This window comes from Mus caroli, chromosome 2 (genome assembly GCF_900094665.2).
Source record: "Mus caroli chromosome 2, CAROLI_EIJ_v1.1, whole genome shotgun sequence".
In the NCBI taxonomy this organism is placed as follows: Eukaryota; Metazoa; Chordata; class Mammalia; order Rodentia; family Muridae; genus Mus; species Mus caroli.
The window spans coordinates 119,509,242-119,528,987 of NC_034571.1; the positions used below are offsets into that span (position 1 = coordinate 119,509,242).

Genomic DNA, 19,746 nt, shown 5'->3' on the forward strand with positions numbered 1-19,746 from the left:
AATTTAACATTTTAGAAATATATTTACAAGCTACAAAATAAGAATGTTTCCCAATTGTAAGCCTACTTTTGCTTTTCTCTCTCAGGCAATCTTCCTCTCCACTAAAGGCAGATACAATTAATACCATTCTCATAAGTACATGCAAAAGCTGCTATGAATACACTTCAAAAGGACCCCAGTTTGACTGCCAGCACCTACATGGCAGATCATAACTCATCTAGGAGATCTGATGTCCTTTTCTGGCTTCTGTGGGCAACAGGTACACACATGGTACACAGACATACAAGTAAGTTAAAACACCCATGCACATAAACTTAAATAGTTTGTTTTTTACTTTTGAAACAGGATTTCATACAGCCCAGGCAAGTCTCAAATCTCCACTGTATAGCAGATAGATGATCCCAAACTGCCTTCCAATGCTGGAATTAGAGATGTCTACTACCATAAGCATTTCTTTAAGGAAGAGAAAAAAAAAATTCCCCCCTCAAAAAATTAGGGTGTTATACAATTGAAGATTTTTTTAAAAGTGGAAAAACATCTATCTTTCAATTTCTTGACTATCTACCTGCATATTTAGTATTTCTAAAGAATGTCAGATCATGTGTAATGAGTAAATCTTTGCTTTCACAGACTAATTATATTTGTAATAGTGTGCAAAATGAACATAATTTATTAATAACTATTGTTTTGGTTTCTTGAGACAGTTTAACCTCAGCTGTCCTGAAACTTGCTCTGGAGACTAGGCTGGTCTTGAACTCAAGAAATTCACCTGCCTCTGCCTCGCAAGTGCTAAGATTAAAGATGTATACTACCATGACCAGCTTAACCAAAAATATTTAAAACAAAACAAAAAACATGGTTTTCAGAATAGAAAAACAAACATGTTCCATACTTCTACGTATCACCCATTGAAATGACAGTAATATACCAACACCTACAGCAAAATTGAAAGAATTCTGCACATACACATAACTTACTGGTAAAAAAAACTATAGACATACCTCACGGACTTTTTCAATAGCATAGGTGAAAATATAAGCGATAACAATCCATTCTTGAACTGAAGGTAACTGTTCCATTTTTACAAGAACTACAAATGTATAAAGCATCAGAAATCCTAAATATGCCAACTAATAAAAAAAGAAACAAAAGTTACACGAATAAAGTCAATTACACTGTAAAATATATTATGGACATTTAAAGTAAACACAAAATTTAGCGTGAGCTATGGTAGGCTAGTTAACATGCAAATGAAGGCAACATTCATTATTTACATTAGTGGGGCAGAGTTTAGGTAGCAGATAACAGGTTTGCATTATCTGCATCTAGGACTGAGAACTCTAAATCAATCCCAAAGTAATAAATGTGAGTGTGAGTGAGAGAGCAAGGATTAAAGGAACAAACTGTGAAATACCCATTCTAACATATAACCACTTGTCATCTTTGGCAACTGTCTAATACTGATGAAAAGGAACAGGCAACATTACTTTGTTTTCCTGGGAAAGAGAATAAAGATTCATTCTCTCAAGCCAGGTATGGTGGCACATGCCTTCTATTCCCAGCACATGTGGGGTAGAGGCAGGAGGGTCAAGAGTTCAAGACCAGCATGGCTTACATAGCAAGTTCCGGACCAGACTGGCTACATGAAACCCTTTTTTTAAATGACCAAAAACCATGTCAGATGAAGCCAATATTTTATCTATCTATCTATCTATCTATCTATCTATCTATCTATCTATCTATCTATTTTGGTTTTTCGAGACAGGGTTTCTCTATCTATCTATCTATCTATCTATCTATCTATCTATCTATCTATCTATTTTGGTTTTTCGAGACAGGGTTTCTCTGTGTAGCCCTGGCTGTCCTGGAACTCACTTTGTAGACCAGGCTGGCCTCGAACTAAAAAATCTGCATGCCTCTGCCTCCAGAGTGATGGGACTAAAGGTGTGCATGCACCACCATGCCGGACTGAAGCCAATGTTTTAAAGGAGGGCTAATTTCAAGTGTTTCTTCAGGTATGTTCCTGCCTAAAGGATACATTCATCAAGACAGCCAACCAGATATTTTTAGAGTATCAAAAAGGAATAAAAACAACATTTCAATATATGAATACATTCTTCTATGGATTTATGCTTTTGTCAATCCCACAGAAAAGGAGAAAGGCTAATGCAAGAAAGCAATGGAGCACATAACTAAAGAAATGGCTGGATTTCACAGTGACCTGACTGCCTCCCAAGCTGGGATCAAAGAGTGCACACCACCCACACTTTTATTCTACTCTGCACAGCTCACAATTTTATTTTTTAATTTAAATTTGTAACCTTTTATTTGTGGTTTGGTTTGTTTGTACTTCAAATGTCTAGCATGTAGTTTTGGCTGTCCTCAAACTCAGACCAAGCTGTCCTTGAACTTCCAGAGGTCTCACATGACTCGGCCTCCCGAGACTTGTGAGTCATGTGCCCTCACACCTAGCTAATATTTTTTACCTTTTAGAAAGGCACATACTACATCGAATCAGATCTAAAATTTGATTATTCTAGATACTGGCAGCTCAGATGAAAGTAAGCCAAAATTATTGCTCTTTTATTAAGCAATATATTTCAGTAATGTAAATTAAATGAAGATTAATATGGATTTCAGACTAAAAGTTATCTGTGCAACTTTTTAAAAAAACACTATGCTCTCTCCCAGAATTAAATAACAAATAAAACACCACCACCAGACCAAACCATGAAAAGCAATTTAAAAACTTACTGTGTTAAACCAGAACTTTACAATTGGTGCATGATAAAAGGCATAAAATTTTCGTGTGATTGGAAGCTTTTTTGATTTAATATGTATCTCCATTTCATTCTTTCCATCACTGCTGTCCAAAATCTTTACTTCTTTAAATACTTCCTAAAATTAAAAATATGTGTTTAGTTTTTATTTAGTGCATAACAAATTTATATATGCTCTGAAGTCTTTCATCCTTACCATGGGTATCTCTTCTGTTATGTTGTGAAAATTGTTTTCACTATCCTCCATGGTCATTTGATGAGCATCTTGAGATTGTGGGATATGGGACATTTCAGCCTTGGTTTTATACTCTAGCATTAATATGGCAGGTGGAACTAAAATGCTTAATATGACCTAAAATTTAAAAACATAAGAGTTTGCATTTTAAAATCAATGATCTTTGTAAATACAGTAAATCAATAAATAGAGAATGAAACAGTAAGTTATGTATTATGTATCTTGTGAATGCTACTCATTTTACCCTACATCTGTTGGGAAAACTAAAGATCATTTTTTTCTTTACATATTATACTATTATAATAGTGACAGCATGAATTTAATAATCAGTACAGACTTATCTTTTGAATAAAATTTGTTATTTTAACAATTTGTTAAAAAAATATGTTTAGACAAAACTCAAGTATTATGAAGGTGCTGTTATTTTACCTGAGACATACTATAGCACGAGAACTCATCATATAGTTATAAACAAAAAGTTTACTTCTAAACTTTACATACCACAAAATCTCTGCCCTCTAATTTTGTACTATAATAAAAGTAAAAAGGAATTATTTAAAATAGTATTCTTTCACAATGACAATACTGAAAGAACTTGCCATTTTACCCAAATTTTTCTACATAAAACTCTGCATACGTTGATAGACTACTAGGCACATGGATACATTCACTCAGCACTAACTAGAAGTAATACAGTAAGTTAGTAGATGATATGTGTGGAATTTTAGAAATTAAAAATCCTTTTAAAAGCCAGTAACTCTACAGGGCTAATTGGAGAATAAATGTCGACATTTCCTATTTACTGTCTTCATACTTTTAGCTCAGAATAGCAATAATCATACACAAATTACAAAATATTCAATAGTTAAGAGGTTGAGAAAAGTATACATTATCCCACTTGGGATGAAATGTCAATCACCCATTTCCTCGTCGTCTAATTTTTATTAACCTTGCAAATCATTTTACTACATATGTGTATGCTAATTTGCTTATACTCTGTATTTCATTAAATACTTTAATTTTTAAGATATACCTTATACCAGGAATTTTTTCTCATATTCAGCCGTCCCATCCACATATCAGATAACAACATCTGTGTACAAGTGTGAGCTACAAAAGGTCTAAGTCTTGAAGAAACTGCTAACTTGAGGCAGGTTGAATTACTCCAGTTTTTGAGTTCATAAGTGAGTAATTTCATAGCCATCGTTTCATCCTGTCTGAAGGACTGTTCCAGTAATTCAACTGCCAGTTGGCCAAAATCACTAAAAAACAAGCAAACAAACACCCCTAAAGTATACACAGATAAAGAAATTGTAGAGTTGTTTTGTTTTCTGCTGAGAATCAGGTATCTTTAAAAGCATGTTAGACAGATATTCTACTACCCTTCGCAAATAATAGAATAAATAAAATGTAATTAAAAACCAGAGATGGCTTTGTAGTTGAGAGCACAAGCTGCTCGTCCAGATCTCCTGGGTATGATTCCCAGCAACCATGGAGCTCACAATTGCCAGTACCTCTGTCCCAGGAGACATGACGCCCTCTTCTGTCCTCCTTGGGTGTCACACACACATAGGTACAATAATATACATGGAAGCAGAATACCCATATGCATAAATATTACAAATTAAATTATTTTATAGTTTTGTTGTTTCCTTTAATATTTACTTTTACACTGTTATGGTTACTGTGTGTGCCTCAATGTATGTGCATTACAAGTGTACAGAACACACAAAGGTCAGAAGAAAGCACCAGATTCTCTGAATTGGAGGTACAGGGATTTTTCAGTCATTGTGTGGGTGCTAAGAATTGACCAGATCTTTTGCAAGAGCAGTAAGTGCTTTTATACAATGAGACATCTTTCTAGCCCAACTTTATTGTTTTTTAATATTTTTCACTTATGGAACTGTGAGGCACTAGAATTATGGTAACTCTAGCCGGTATTTGTATCTATATGGAAATCAGAAAATACTAAAATACATCATATCAAATATAAATGTTACTAGGTGACCAGAGCATTTTCTCCTGGTCTTATAAACAAAATCACATGGTTTTACATGAAAGCAAAGTTAACAGTGATACAATATTCTGTTCAAAGTACTCTACGTTACTCTTTAAAAAAATTTTTTTTAATTTATTTTTATTTTATGTTCATTGGTATTTTGCCTCTGTGTATGTCTGTATGAGGCTGTCAGTATCCCTGGAACTGAAATTTACAGACAGTTGTAAGCAGCCATGTGGGTGCTGGGAATTCAACCCAGGTCCTCTGGAAGAACAGCCAGTGCTCTAGCACCTCTCTAGTCATTTTACATTGTATTTCAAACATTGAAACAAGAACAATGTATCCAGGGACTAACTTACTCATGAAAAATAAATTATACATTCTCACTGAGCAGAAATTGAATCCTTATCAGTGTGGCTTTCAGCAACAACCAAATCGCTCCCAAATTTGGCTTCCTTAGAGCTAAGAGAAAGGAAGAGCTAAATACCTATTATAAAACTTCCAAAAAATACATCTTCAGACTAAGATGAACACCGTATCTCCCTAAGCAAATTATAAAACCTGTGAACCATTTTACTCTTTAGTATTTGTAATTCCATTGCTTAGAATGTCCTCCCAGCTTAAAATCAGTTTATTACTTAAAAACACACCTCAAAAACATTCTTTTAGGGGCTGGAGAGATGGTTCAGCGGTTAAGAGCGCTGACTGCTCTTCCAGAGGTGTGTGTGCACACACACACACACACACACACACACACACACACACACACACACATATATGTACACTGTTGCTGTCTTCAGATACACCAGAAGAGGGCATCAGATCTCATTACAGATGGTTGTGAGCCACCATGTGGTTGCTGGGAATTGAGCTCAGGACCTCTGGAAAGAGCAGTCAGTGCTCTTAACCACTGAGCCATCTCTCCAGCCCCCAAACAGAATTCTTTTTTTTTTTTTTTTTCGGTTTTTCGAAACAGGGTTTCTCTGTGTAGCCCTGGCTGTCCTGGCACTCACTTTGTAGACCAGGCTGGCCTCGAACTCAGAAATCCGCCTGCCTCTGCCTCCCAAGTGCTGGGATTAAAGGCGTGCGCCACCACGCCCGGCTCAGAATTCTTAATATAATTGCTACTTCATTCCTATATTTAACTTCTCCCATTTCTTTATTGCTTTCTGAAATGCTTAACATATTAAAAAGCAAAACCAGTTTCTTTCCAATTTTAAAAAATTACCTAATAAAACTAAAACATCATGTCTTAGTTACACCAATAAACTCTATACTTCCACCAACCCCTGATACATAGCCCTCTTAAGGTCATTACCACAATACCCAGGCAAACACTATCATGTGTTAAAATGTCACTTACTTGGAATACTGCTTCAGTTCCTCTGAAGTATCATCTACCAGGTCACTCTGCTTTGCCTCATAAGCCATTGAACGATAGATTTTACAGGCAACTAATGCTTTAGCCATTGATTCTTCACCATGCTGCCATAAAAAGCGGGCCATGACCTGCCTCTTCATAAGGCAAGCCCAAATTAATAATTCATTAAGAGGATAAGGAAAGCGCTTGGTTTCTGGATCATCTATATCTACAATTTCATCTTTGGTTCTTTTCTTCTTTCCTTCTTCCATAGATGCATCCATCTTCAAAGGAAACAAATACTGTAAGACTCACAGTAGGGCCATACGAGGGCTGGAGACATTGATTGCCCAGCATAGGCTGCTTAGTAATGTGAAGGGGCTGGGATCTCACCTCCAGCATCTTACACCACTAGTAACAGTAATAACAAGGCCTTATGACAATTAATTAATAAACTTCTTAATAAAAATATCCTCTATTAACTTTAAAATGCAAGATAAAGTAAATTTCAAAAACATTACTTTTTATTATAATTTATTCATTTTATAAAATGCCTTTTCAACAAAAATGCTGAGTTATAGCCATAATAGCTGAACTAATATCTGATAAAATGCAAATTTAAAGTTTAGATAATACTTTTGTTTTTTATACAGAATAAAACTAGTCAAAAATTTTTGAATCTGGTTATTATCATGGCTATAACTGAACAACATTGATAGAATCATTAATTTATGATTATCTTTCTTTATGGAAAAATGAAGCATTAAAGATATAAAAATATCCCAAACCAAAACGATAATTCTCAAGCCATATGTGGTGGCAGAATTCTTTTTTTGGGGGGGGGGTTTAAGGGGGGGGAGCAGGCAGATCTTTTGAGCACTTGGCCAGCCTAATCTATAGAGTTCTAGGACACCCAGGGCTTCACCAAGAAATCCTGTCTTATAAAACAAACAAACAAACAAACAAACAAACAAACCAAACAAACAAAAAGAAGATCAATTCTCACTAAATCAAAGTTTTCACATAGAAATACTTTAGAAAAGATAATATTTCCATCTTTAATAAGCAGAATAAACCTTTTTTTTTTTTTTTAACAAAATAAAAACGTACCTTTGGTCTGTAGGGTTGGGCTGTTTTAATGAAATGATTGTGTCTCATTTTTTCCTTTTTATCAGCTCTATTGCCAAAAGTTTCATGACTCTTTCGCAACTGAGGGGTGCTGCTGGAGGTATTTCGACCTGACCTCTGAAAATGAGAGCTTATTATTTTTTTTAAAGTTAAAATATGCTGAAATATTATAAAAAATTCCAGGTTAATTCATAAATCTTTGTAAATCTTTGTCAATGACTAGCATTTTTTTCTTTTTCTTTTGAAGTATCATCTCACTTGTAGCCCAAGCTGGCCTTGAACTTGCTTCTGCCACCAAGGGCCAATGATTTCATATGTATCATGATGACTGCACCTATCTAGTCTCTAGCTGTGGTTTTTCCTTCTATCTGTGACGGATCTCTATGTTGCCAAGCCTGGTTGTAATTAAACTGACATTCTCAAGGAACTGACCTAGCTGAACCACCAAAGGAACTGGAATTACATGCACGTACATGCTGCAATCCAAAATGTTTTTAATTACTTTAAAGATTAGGTAGGGGTGTGTGTGCGTGAGTGAGTTTATGTAGCCCTGACTGGTCTAAAAGGCTTGTGGACCAGGCTAGCATTGAACTCAGAGGTCCTCTCACATTTGAAGACAATATCACTGTCACTATTCTTTATGTTTTATTTTGTTTTTTGTTTTATTTTTGTTGTTGTTGTTGTTTTTTTTTTTTTTTTGAGACAGGGTCTCTCTGTATAACCTTGGCTGTCCTGGAAGTCACTCTGAAGACCAGTTGATGCTGGGCATCTAATTTAAAGACTGACCAACACAAACTAGGGAATCATTCAACCTTGGAAATACTTCTATACCCTTAATTTTATTTTGGTTTGAGACAGGGTTTTACCAGCAGTTCTGGCTAACCTGTAACTCATTATGTAAACCTGGCTGGCAGCCATTCTCCTGCATCACCGCCTGCCTCTCAAATACAGAGATTATAGGGATGCCATCAAACTCAGCTCCTGTAACTAATTCTTAACATTTAACCACCAAAATTATACATACCCGGTTATTTCCACCAAGACTATTATATATCAATCGAAAACGTTTTCGTGTGTATGTGCATCTGTAGGTTCCTCCCATGAGATACTCAATCACAAGTCCTATATCAATTAAAGTGATCTTGTACCCCGGGGGGAGATTACCCTGGAAACAAATAATAAACAGACAGAATAATATTACTCATTATTACTTTGCCATGCCTAGAAATAGACATAATCTGTCAAATTAGCAAGTATTTATTTGCTATAAAAAGTTGTGTTGCCAACAGTTATCGTTACAAAAGGAATGAATGACTGTTTCTCCTTATATGAGATAAGAAGGGGGCTGGAGAGGTGGCTCAGTGGTTAAGAGGACTGACTGCTCTTCTGGAGGTCCTGAATTCAAATCCCAGCAACCACATAGTAGCTCACAACCACCTGTAATGGGATCAGATGCCCTCTTCTGGTGTGTCTGAAGATAGCTAGTGTGCTCATATACATGAATTTGTTTTTTTAAAAGAGAGAGAGAAAAGATTCATGAGGAGATGACATTTTTTTGAGATCTTAGATATGATTATTATCTTCCAAGATTCCACACACAGAGGCTATAAACTATTAAAGCTAAATATATTATCTCACAAACTGCAATTTCTACAAAAATGTATTATGTTTCTAGACTAGCCCAGAAATATTCACTTTTTAAACAGACGTTCTCTTTTTAAACAGACATTCTCATAGCTGCAGAAATTTTTATATCCTTGTCCAGGATTTAACTATCACTTGCAATTTTATTTTTGTAGAATAAATTAACATACAAATGAACTTTTAGAATATAAGTCATTTATGAAATGTAGGGTACACACTACAGAATTTAAAATTTTTATTAAATATTAAAATCTACCAGATGAATGCTATTTATTTATTTTTATCCCCCCCCACCCCCACCTTTCCCTAAGACAGGGTTTCTCTGTATATCCCTGGCTGTCCTGGAACTCACTCTGTAGACCAGGCTGACCTCGAACTCAGAAATTCACCTGCCTCTGCCTCCCAAGTGCTGGGATTAAAGGCATGAGCTACCACTTCCTGGCTAAATGCTATTTATTAATAACTAATTCTGCCTTCACATCAATATCATTTTCCTACCATGTTTTTTTAAATGTTTAAGTTCATAACTCTCAACTCTCTAAATCATAATAAGCTACCCACTTCTTAAGTTTGTTCTGTATTACAAAAAAAAAAAAAAAAAAACCACACAAAAAAAAAAACAAAAACCAAAAAAAATAAAAAAAAAAAAAAAAAAAAAAACCACACACAAAAAACCTAAAGCCACAAAAATGTAAAGTTTACTAGGCTTGGTTTATTGCCAGGTGGCAGTGGCATACCCCTAGAATCCTAGCAATCATAAGGTAAAAGCAGACATATTTCTGAGATTTCAAGGTCATCCTTGTCTACATAGTGAGATCCAGGACAGCTAGGTCTACGTAAAGAAACACTGTCTCAAAAAAAGGGGAAGGTAGGGGTGGGCTTATTAATAGTATACTCACAGTAATACATAAAAGTTTTTACAAAATAAATTTTTGAAAGTACTTTAAGCCAGGCAAAGTGGCATAGCCTTTAGTCCCAGCACTCAGGAGGCAGAAGCAGGCAGATCTATATGATTTCCAAGACAGCCAGAGCTAGAGAGTAAGACCTTGTCTCAAACCAAAATAAAACAAGACAAAGTATTTTGGTTTTAGAAATCTTCAAATATTTGAATTACTGCCTGGTGTGGTTGTGCTTGGGAATCAGGCAGGTGGATCTCACAAACAAAAAGAAAAAAGTTGTATTTGACAGCAGTAATTTAAAAGACTCTAAAATTGGTTAAGAAATGGTTAAAATAAGCAATTCACAGTACACCAAGAGGAGAAAAGAGGTGTCATGCTTCCTTTATCTATTCAGGTACTGCACACTCCACTGTGACTATTGCTAAGGAAGGGCAGCACATTTCAGCCTTATCACTCACTCACTCTCCTTTACAGTTAGACAATTGTCTAGGAAGATATTTCTGATAAAAGAAGACATATTCAATCACTGATCTTCCTTTTCTGGACCATTTAATATCATAAAATGTATCATGTTCTATCTGCTATGACTAGAGACTTAGGAAATTGGTATTAATTTCATAAGCTTTTTTTCTTTAACCATAAGCTTTTGCTTAATTTATGTGTATGATTATTTCATGTGCATGTGTGTCTGTGGACCACACATGTGCTTGGTACCCAGAAGCCAGAAGAGGGCACCAGATCCTGGGAAACTAGAGTACCAGACTGTTATTAGCTCTCAGTGGGTGCTGGGAATAGAATCTGGGTTCTGTCTTTCACCTGAGCCATCTCTTCAGCCCCAAAGCTCTTATGACAAAAATAGTTATTTTACCTTGTACAAAAAGCTATTGTTTCTAAGGACACTTTTAAAATGCACTTAGGTGCTTTGGAAGCAAAAATAAAGTACAAAAAGACTAAAAGATAAGGTTTTACTATAAAAAGACAGTCTCTTACCTGCTTGACATCCCGAATGAGATGGAACAACATTGGATTGGTTGGACCTTGTTTCTTTAGGGAAAAACATGAGGAAACTATTAAATTTAGTCTAAAATAAACAATCTCCCTTTTTGTTAATTATGGGACTTAAAAAGAGCCTCTTGAACTTCTCTGCTAAAAGGATCAATTTTTGTTTTTATTGTTTTATATTTGATTTCTATTTCAGAGATAAAACTCCATATCAACAGTAAGCAATCCTTTTAATTTTTACATTAGTTAACATGAGACAGGACACATATAAGGATCAGGAAGATTATACTAGATAGTATTAACAAATAAAACCAAAATAGCAGTATCATCAGAGAATAAAATTTCAATAAATGAAGGCTAGATTAAAAAAAGGCAGGCCAGCATAATCAAGTAATCAATGTTTTTCTAAAAAGCTTGTGTGTTTAGAAAATAGGAGAAAATATACTGAGAACACAACAGTTTCTGAGATTGAGGTACTGAATAAAAAGATGGAGTGAGGAAAACAGGTGGGGTATAAATGTGGCTACCATTCATCCAGCATAGTGACACAGGCCTTTAATCCCAGCACTCTATAGAGGCAGAAGCAGCCCAACTTTTGAGTTCCAGGTAGGCTTGATCTGCATTGAGAGTTATAGGCAAGCCATGTCTATATAGTGAGACTCTGTCTCAGAATTTTAAAATAATCAAATTATCTACCTCAATCAAGCAATATGGTACAGACACAAAGATTTCTAAACTACAGAAAGACATTAAAATATGTTATTAAAAATTTTTGATCAAGGAAAGAAATTTAAAAGATATAGATAAAAAAATTAAAATGCTTAACAGTGGTAGAGCTGGCAATGGTGGTGCACGCCTTTAATCCCAGCACTTGGGAGGCAGAGGCAGGTGGATTTCTGAGTTCGAGGCCAGCCTGGTCTACAGAGTGAGTTTCAGGACAGCCAGGGCTACACAGAGAAACCTTGTCTCAAAAAGCAAACAAAAACAGTGGTAGTAAAGTCAATCAGAAATGACCACGTAGAAATAAAAAGATACCAGGAATAAAAATGCAGTAAAGATTGATGAATTAATATATAGTTTTTAAAGAAATTATAAACCTTGGCTTTGTTTAGTATTCTTCACAGCAGAGCTCAATTAAATTTACACTGGCTCCAAAGAAAACCATGAAATGTTTACCCTCCTCAGTAGTACTGACATGAAATATGAAATAAAAATATTAAATTTTTACAAGAAAAGTGAAAAATGGCACACCAAAAGAAATACCAGAAGGTCAACAATACTGAATTTAAGAAACAAGAAGAAAGGATTAGAGAGATATCTCGGTGGTTAAGAGTACTGACTGCTCTACCAGAGGTTTTGAGCTCAATTCCCAACAACCACATGGTGGTTCACAACCATCTGTAATGGGATCCGATGCCTTCTTCTAGTGTGTCTGAAGAAAGCGATACTGTACTCTTATACATAAAATAAAATCTTTTTTAAAAAAAAGAAACAAGAAGAAAAATATAGTGTACATTTTCCAATAAACAAGAGTCAAAAACAAAAACAAACTGTATGATATGTTAATAGAGAAGGGCCTCTAAAACAGGATGGTGGTTTCAGACTGTCACACAATAACCATTATCAGAATAGAGCATTTCTCCTCCCCATAACAGCTAAGACACTGAAAACTTTATTAATAAGCATATGCATTTTAGGGAACATGGCATTTAAAAGACAATAAAACAGTGAACAAAAGAAATATGAGACTTACAGTGTTATAAAGTTCTTCCAGTCTGGGAATGGTAAGGAATTTATGCATGCTTACTCCGTTTTCAATAAGAAGTTTTACAAATGAAACTCTGTCCATTACAAGAGCATCAAGCATAGCCTGTTCCAAGGATCCAACCTAGATTATCAAATTAATAAAGAGATTTCACATCTTTCAACTATCAGTTACTTAAATATAAGTCCTCATAATTTATACCTATATATTCTCAAATAATTTGGGAACAGGATTAGAACAATGCAAACAGTGACCTACAGTAACTAGAGAATAGAGAAAAAGGCCTATCTTTCACAGCACTCCCTAAATACCATTACACAAATGTTCTATCTGTAAGACAACAAATGTTTAAGTAGGCATAGCAGAAAGGAGCTACAAAGTTCCACCATCAATTAACAACCTGAGAATCAGGTCCAGGATGGCTCAGAAGGTAAACGTCTCTGCTTCCAGCCTCCACCTCTAGTACTGGAGTTACAGAAGCGTTTGCAACACCCAGTCTATGCCACGCTGGGTATGGAACTCAGGGTTTCCCACATACTAGACAAACTAAACTATTACACTTGACATACTAAACTACATCCCAGCTATACTTCCAATACTTCAGCATTAGATGTTAAAAAAAAGAAAACCTCTTTGTAACAAAAAATTATTTTGTAAATAACTAATTTAAATATTCTGATTCTGTCCCCAGAGGTTTGCCATACAACTCCACAATTTCCCTACAGTATCTTATATCACCATCTCCAATTCATCCTATTTTCCTTACCTACAGGAGGGTATGGACTTTAATGTACATGTATTTACCAAGTAACCACACATATTAGCTGCACATGATGAAATTAAGACAGAAGCATGCTTTTTAAAAAAAATATTTTTCACTATTGTGTTCTCTGACAAGAAAAATATTTTGATGTTACACTCAAAAAAAACCTTAAAAGAATGAATTTTCTACAAATTAATAGCCTATAATTTATTATAGATATTATTCCCATTTTTATATATGATTATTTTCTCTCATCACATGCAAACTATTATTTATTCTTATAATATTTACATTCTAACCTATGTTATTTTTACTTTGATTCTTTGATAAATTACAAATTTGCCCTGTCTCTCTAGGGATTCAGACATATAACAGAAACTAGCCAGACATCTTACAGGCAATAAACATACTGTGTGTGTGTGTGTGTGTGTGTGTGTGTGTGTGTGTGTGTGTGTGTAAAGGGGCGGGGGACAGCACACAATTAAAAAATACTCTTGAACTCACAAAATTTTCTAGGAGCAGAAAGATAAATTATCAATAAATAGTAAATAGGAGGGACTATATAGGAATTAAACTAACATCATGGCATGTTATAATGAATTCTGTACACAGAACAAGAGTTCCAAGACAACTGTTGAATTTTTACAGATATTCATACCTTATTAAAAAACAAAGTTGTTAAGGAAATATGACTTACTAATATTTATACTTGGGTAAGACAGTAAAATATGAGTGGAAACACAGTCCTTATAAATACTTTTTATTACAATCACTCCTTTTTGTGGTGGGGACCATTTCAAGGATCCTCTTCAGAGACCCAAATTCAGATGCTCAACTTTTAACAAAATGGTATGTGCTGTCTGTGGTATCAAATATCCCACCTCTAGATTACTCAAGATACTTAAGTTTAATAGGAGCAATTAAAACTGTATTGATTACTGAATAAGAAAGGAAACGTGTACATGTTCAGTAGACTTGACTACAGAGTACTCGTTCTGTGGTTATTTAAATCCATGGATATAAAACCTGTGGCTAATATTAAGGGTCTACTGTGGTTAGCTGCATTAAATAAACTGTGTGTATTTAGATTATCTACATACCAGCCACTGTTGTCCATAAACAAATACATGATTTTTGGCAATATCAACTCTGTCCCAGGCCAGTGTAAGGATAAGCTGGTCAAATGCAGATGCATTAGTACCTAATTGAATAAAGAAAAAAACAGTTGGTAAGTGTATCTCCATCAACCTCTAAGCACTTACAAACTCCCCCTAGAACTCTTAAATTTATACAGATTGTATACACCATCATGAGACGTTACTGTTAAAAATTATGTGTAAGTATAAAAACTATATTGCCTAGCCAAAGGTGATGCACACCTTTAATCTCAGCAGTCAGGAGGTGCAGAGGAAGGTTGAGAAGAGCTTGGTCTACAGAGTAAGTTAACCCTGTTTCAAAAAACAAACAAACACCCCAGAAAGAGGGAAACAACTTGCCTCAGTAGAAAAGAAAATCAGAATGCAGAAACTGAGAAAGCAAAGATGATTTGTTTCCATCACAAACACAATACTCAATACTTTTAAGAACTTTGAAAAAAAAATTTTTGAGTATTTTTCTGCACATATATAAGTATAGCCATATATTTTAAATTATTAAGAAAGGGGTATTCTCTGCATTAAGTGGGATCTAATGATGGTACAGGCACCCACTGCCAAAGCCCAACAACTTAAGCTCCATATTCTGGTTTCACATGGTGAAAGGAGAAATCCAACTCAAGTTGTTTTTCAACTTCTACACATGCATCACAGCATGCTCAAATGTGCACACACCACAGATAAATTCATGTTACTTATGGCAGATTGGATAAAAGATTTGCTATGAGAACATGAGAACCTGTGTTCAGATCCCCACCACATTTGCATTAAAAAACAAACAAACAAGAAGATACGGTGACATATCTGTGACCCTATGGCTTAGAATGGGGCTAGGAAGGAGAAAGACAAGTGGGTTCCTGGAGCTTGCTTCTCAACCAGTCTCAGTGGATCTGTGAGCTCCAAGTTCAGAGACTAAAGGTGGCAGCTGAATCCTGTGTGAGTGTGTGTGGCCGCACACTGTACGTACACACACACACACACACACACAGAGAGAGAGAGAGAGAGAGAGAGAGAGAGAGAGACACAGAGAGAGAGAGAGAGGTGGGATAACAGAGGACCATGATATGTAACAGCTGTTGTCCTTGCTCTGGGGAGGCTGCACGAGCAGGAATATCATGAGTTTAAAGCCAGGTAAAATCTACAGAGCAAATATGATTAAAAACACAAGTGTAGTAGCTGCCATGAGACTATTTATTATACATGGCTTTTAAAAATATATATATCATTTTAAGCCGGGTGTGGCAGTGCGAGCCTTTAATCCCAGCACTTGGGAGGCAGAGGCAGACAGATTTCTGAGTTTGAGGCCAGCCTGGTCTACAGAGTGAGTTCCAGGACAGCCATAGCTACACAGAGAAACCCTGTCTCAAAAAAAACCAAAAAAGAAAAATAGAAAAAAAATATATATAAAATTTTATTTTGTATGTATTAATCTTTTTTAAACATGAAATAGTTTAGCATTTCAATACACAGATGTTTCGGTTACTCTGAAGTTTTCAGGTATATTTTAGTCCATATTTGATTATTTAAGGATATAAGAATATCACTTTAAGGTTTCTGATACATCCAAAGCATGCTTCAGTGCTTGCACCACTTACCTAAGGCAGAAGATCTGCAATTTTCTGTTTGGGAAGGGAGGCAATAGCACTTATTTACAATTCATTTCTACTTTATGATTTTTTAAAAAATGAGATTCGTGTCTAGGGATGACTACCCAGTGTTGCATAACCAACTGTGGCACTTCTTCCTGGTGAAGACTGAGTCTCCATGGCTCAGCAGTAGTTAGCTGCCTGTAGCTCTTCATCCAGGTGTAGGGCTTGTAAAATTCAAATGTCAATGGTGTTGTCACTGTTTACATCTTGTTTAGATAGCAATATTACTGAGATTTCATGTGGTAACACTGTCTCATCTAGAAGATACAGTATCACAGATGACTTCCTAGTTCTCTGGCTTCTTTCAAAATGTTCTCAGTCTTAGTTTTACAGGTTAGGTTGTAAATGTAGCAATTGGGATTAGGTATCCCACTGTCTGTTAGTCTCTACATTTTAAGTAGCTGTAGCTTTGGGTAAAGGTTCCTAACTCATGTAAAAACAAACTTCTTTGATAAGAATTGAGAGCTACATTTATTAGACTAGGCTAGGACACAGAATGTCTTATTTCTACTTTTACATAATAACGGAATATAAATTCATTATCTAAGATTTTGGATTCTTCAAATTTTCATTTTTTTTTCTATAAGATATTCAATTTTTCTTTAAGTTATAGCCTTTACATTAGTGTGTGTGTGTCTGTCTGTCTGTCTGGGTGCGTGCACAACACAGCAATCATGTAGCTCAGAGGGCAACGTGTACAAATTGATTCTCTCCTTCCACTATGGATTCCAGGAACAAAACTAGAGCTGTCAGGCTCATGTGGCAAGTGGTCTGATCCACGAAGCCATCTTAATGGTTTATAAATATAGGTGATTTTAAAATTCCTTGACTTTGTCATTTGATTCATTAGATCCCTCTTCCTTTGTAAGATGAAGAAAAGACAAAGAAAACAGGCCATGTAGAACCACTGGAAGGATAAAACAAGGACATGTTGTGATATTTATGTCATCTCTCTTTCTTACTATGTCTACGGTTCCTGACCACTTAAGCATCTCCTGATCCAAGATGATTTATACTTAATTATATTATGTTTAAAAACATAGTGGTAATTTGTTGTAATCTAATATCTGGGACACTTTAATGGATAATAAGACCCTTGTTCCTACCCTATCTCCAAATATGTGGCTTCCCAATAGAACACAATTTTCATTTCTTGTTTTTGAAAATACTTAGCACTATGACATTTTTTTAAACCAGTGGGTATCTGTAGTATTTGGAAAGACCACATTAGTTCATATTTTCTTCAAAAGAAATTAGTATATTTAAGTAATCTCTTTTATATCTATCAGCTAAATACTTGATTATCTTTAAAGTCATTTTTTAAAATACATCCCATTTCATGTGTGTGTATGTAAAAAACACATGAATGAATGAATGAATGAATGAATGAATGAATAAATCCATCCATCCAGTTAAATCTACAAGACACCAAACTCTAAGTCTACATATCTAATTTGTTGACAACTTAAAATTAACCTGTGTCTTTCATAAAGAAAAACTATTTAAGCCAGGCAGTGGTGGCACATTTCTGAGTTTGAGGCCAGCCTGGTCTACAGAGTGAGTTCCAGGACAGCCAGGGCTACACAGAAAAACCCAAAGAAGAAGAAGAAAAACTATTTAAAAATCAACTTCTCTGACCTTGACAAAAAAAATTCCTATTTATATAAATAGGACATACTTTAAAGATAACATATTTTTAGAATCTTAGCTTTTTAGTTAAGCATTATGGCTCATACCTTAATCTCATTGCTTAGGAGGTAGATGCAGGAGGATCTATGTGAGTTCCAGGACTGCCAGGGCTATGTAAAGATCCTGCTTCATAACAAAATTAAAGAACCCTTACCTTTTAGCAGTGCAGTAAGTATGGCCACATCTATATCTTGATGATCCTCTGATCCAATGTGAAAAACAGTGATCTATTTAAAAATATATTAATATCTTTACTTTTAAAGCTTAAGATATTACATAACAATTTCAAACAACATAAAGAGAAATGTTCATATGTAGATTTGTATAGAAACAGATATGTATAGGTCTGGCAAGATGGCAACGTGGGTAAGAGTATTTGCCATATATTACAATTTGACTGAGAATGGCCACTGTAGGCTCACATGATTGAATGCTTTGATCCCCATTGGTATGACTGCTGGAGAAGGGTTAGAAGATAGTGCGCCTTATTGGAGAAGGTTTGTTACTGGGCACGGGGCTTCTAGGTTTCAAAAGTCTTCATTCCAGAAGGTAGCTTCCCTGTCTTGTAAGTTCTCAGCACTGCTACTGCTCCATGCCTGCCTGTTACCATGGGACTATGATGATCGTGAACTCACTTCTGAAATTATGAGCTCATTAAATGCTCTTTTATTAAGTTGCCTTGGTCATGGTGCCTTTTCACAGCAACAGAAAAGTAACTAAGACACCACACAAAGCCGGGCGTGGTGGCGCACACCTTTAATCCCAGCACTCGGGAGGCAGAGGCAGGCGGATTTCTGAGTTCGAGGCCAGCCTGGTCTACAAAGTGAGTGCCAGGACAGCCAGGACTATACAGAGAAACCCTGCCTCGAAAAAACAAAAACAAACAAACAAACAAACAAAAAAGACACCACACAAACCTGACAACCAAGTTCAATCTCCAGAAGTCATTAAAGGTGGAAGGAAAGAACGGACTCCAAAAAGTGACCTCTGTGCATGCACGCCCACACAACCACACACGCAAAATGATTTTCTTAACATGTAGTCACTTACATATCTCTGTAATTATACAGACCTGTAAATCTATAGACCTAACTGATCTAATATCAGTTCAACCCTAAAAACAAAACAGAAAATTTTGACTTCATTACTTACAACACATTAGCAGACATATCCAAAACCAGTATCTTCTTTTCCCTTTTATGTTCTGTTATGTTGAGACTGGTTTCCCTAAGTAGCCCTGTCCATCTTCTTCCTCCTGTGTGCCTAGACTAACTAAAGGCATGCGGCTTGTTTGTTCCATATCAGAGTCACTTCTTTTTACCATATCAGAGTCACTTCTTTTTACCCTATCTTATGTCTGTTTGCTGATACAATCAATTTGTGGGTAGAGGCAAAAGATTACTATTAGAGTAAATATTGCTGTTCTTTTTACAGAGTGAACACTTATTCCAGTGATAAATATATCCCCCCACCCCTTTTTAAAGAAAAATTATTACGAAGTTGACTCAGCCCTCCAGTCTCAGCTTCCAGGTACTAGAGCACAGGTGTGCACCACTACACCTTGCAGCATAGTGCTGAGGAGTGTAACCAAGTGAAATATAAAACTGTTTAGGAAGCTTTTATCTAGGTACTTTTCAGAAAGTAAAAGGCGAACACTACACTAGTAAAAGTTCAACTTC

The 19,746-nt window shown here is 35.5% G+C and overlaps 1 protein-coding gene across 7 annotated transcripts in view; it reads right to left on the bottom strand.

Annotated features, from left to right (window-relative positions):
* The window catches only part of Trpm7 (transient receptor potential cation channel subfamily M member 7), an 85,380-nt gene that overhangs the window by 30,034 nt on the left and 35,600 nt on the right, over positions 1-19,746 (bottom strand). For all 7 annotated transcript variants that reach the window (XM_021155473.1, XM_021155472.1, XM_029474518.1 and 4 more), the window contains exons 10-20: positions 18,222-18,294; positions 14,676-14,776; positions 12,801-12,935; positions 11,036-11,089; positions 8,527-8,667; positions 7,485-7,619; positions 6,378-6,658; positions 4,049-4,277; positions 2,977-3,132; positions 2,755-2,898; positions 1,002-1,130 (exon numbers count right to left, since the gene is read on the bottom strand). In XM_021155473.1, the coding sequence (XP_021011132.1) occupies positions 1,002-1,130; positions 2,755-2,898; positions 2,977-3,132; positions 4,049-4,277; positions 6,378-6,658; positions 7,485-7,619; positions 8,527-8,667; positions 11,036-11,089; positions 12,801-12,935; positions 14,676-14,776; positions 18,222-18,294 (1,578 nt within the window). The remainder of the gene's footprint in view (positions 1-1,001; positions 1,131-2,754; positions 2,899-2,976; positions 3,133-4,048; positions 4,278-6,377; positions 6,659-7,484; positions 7,620-8,526; positions 8,668-11,035; positions 11,090-12,800; positions 12,936-14,675; positions 14,777-18,221; positions 18,295-19,746) is intronic.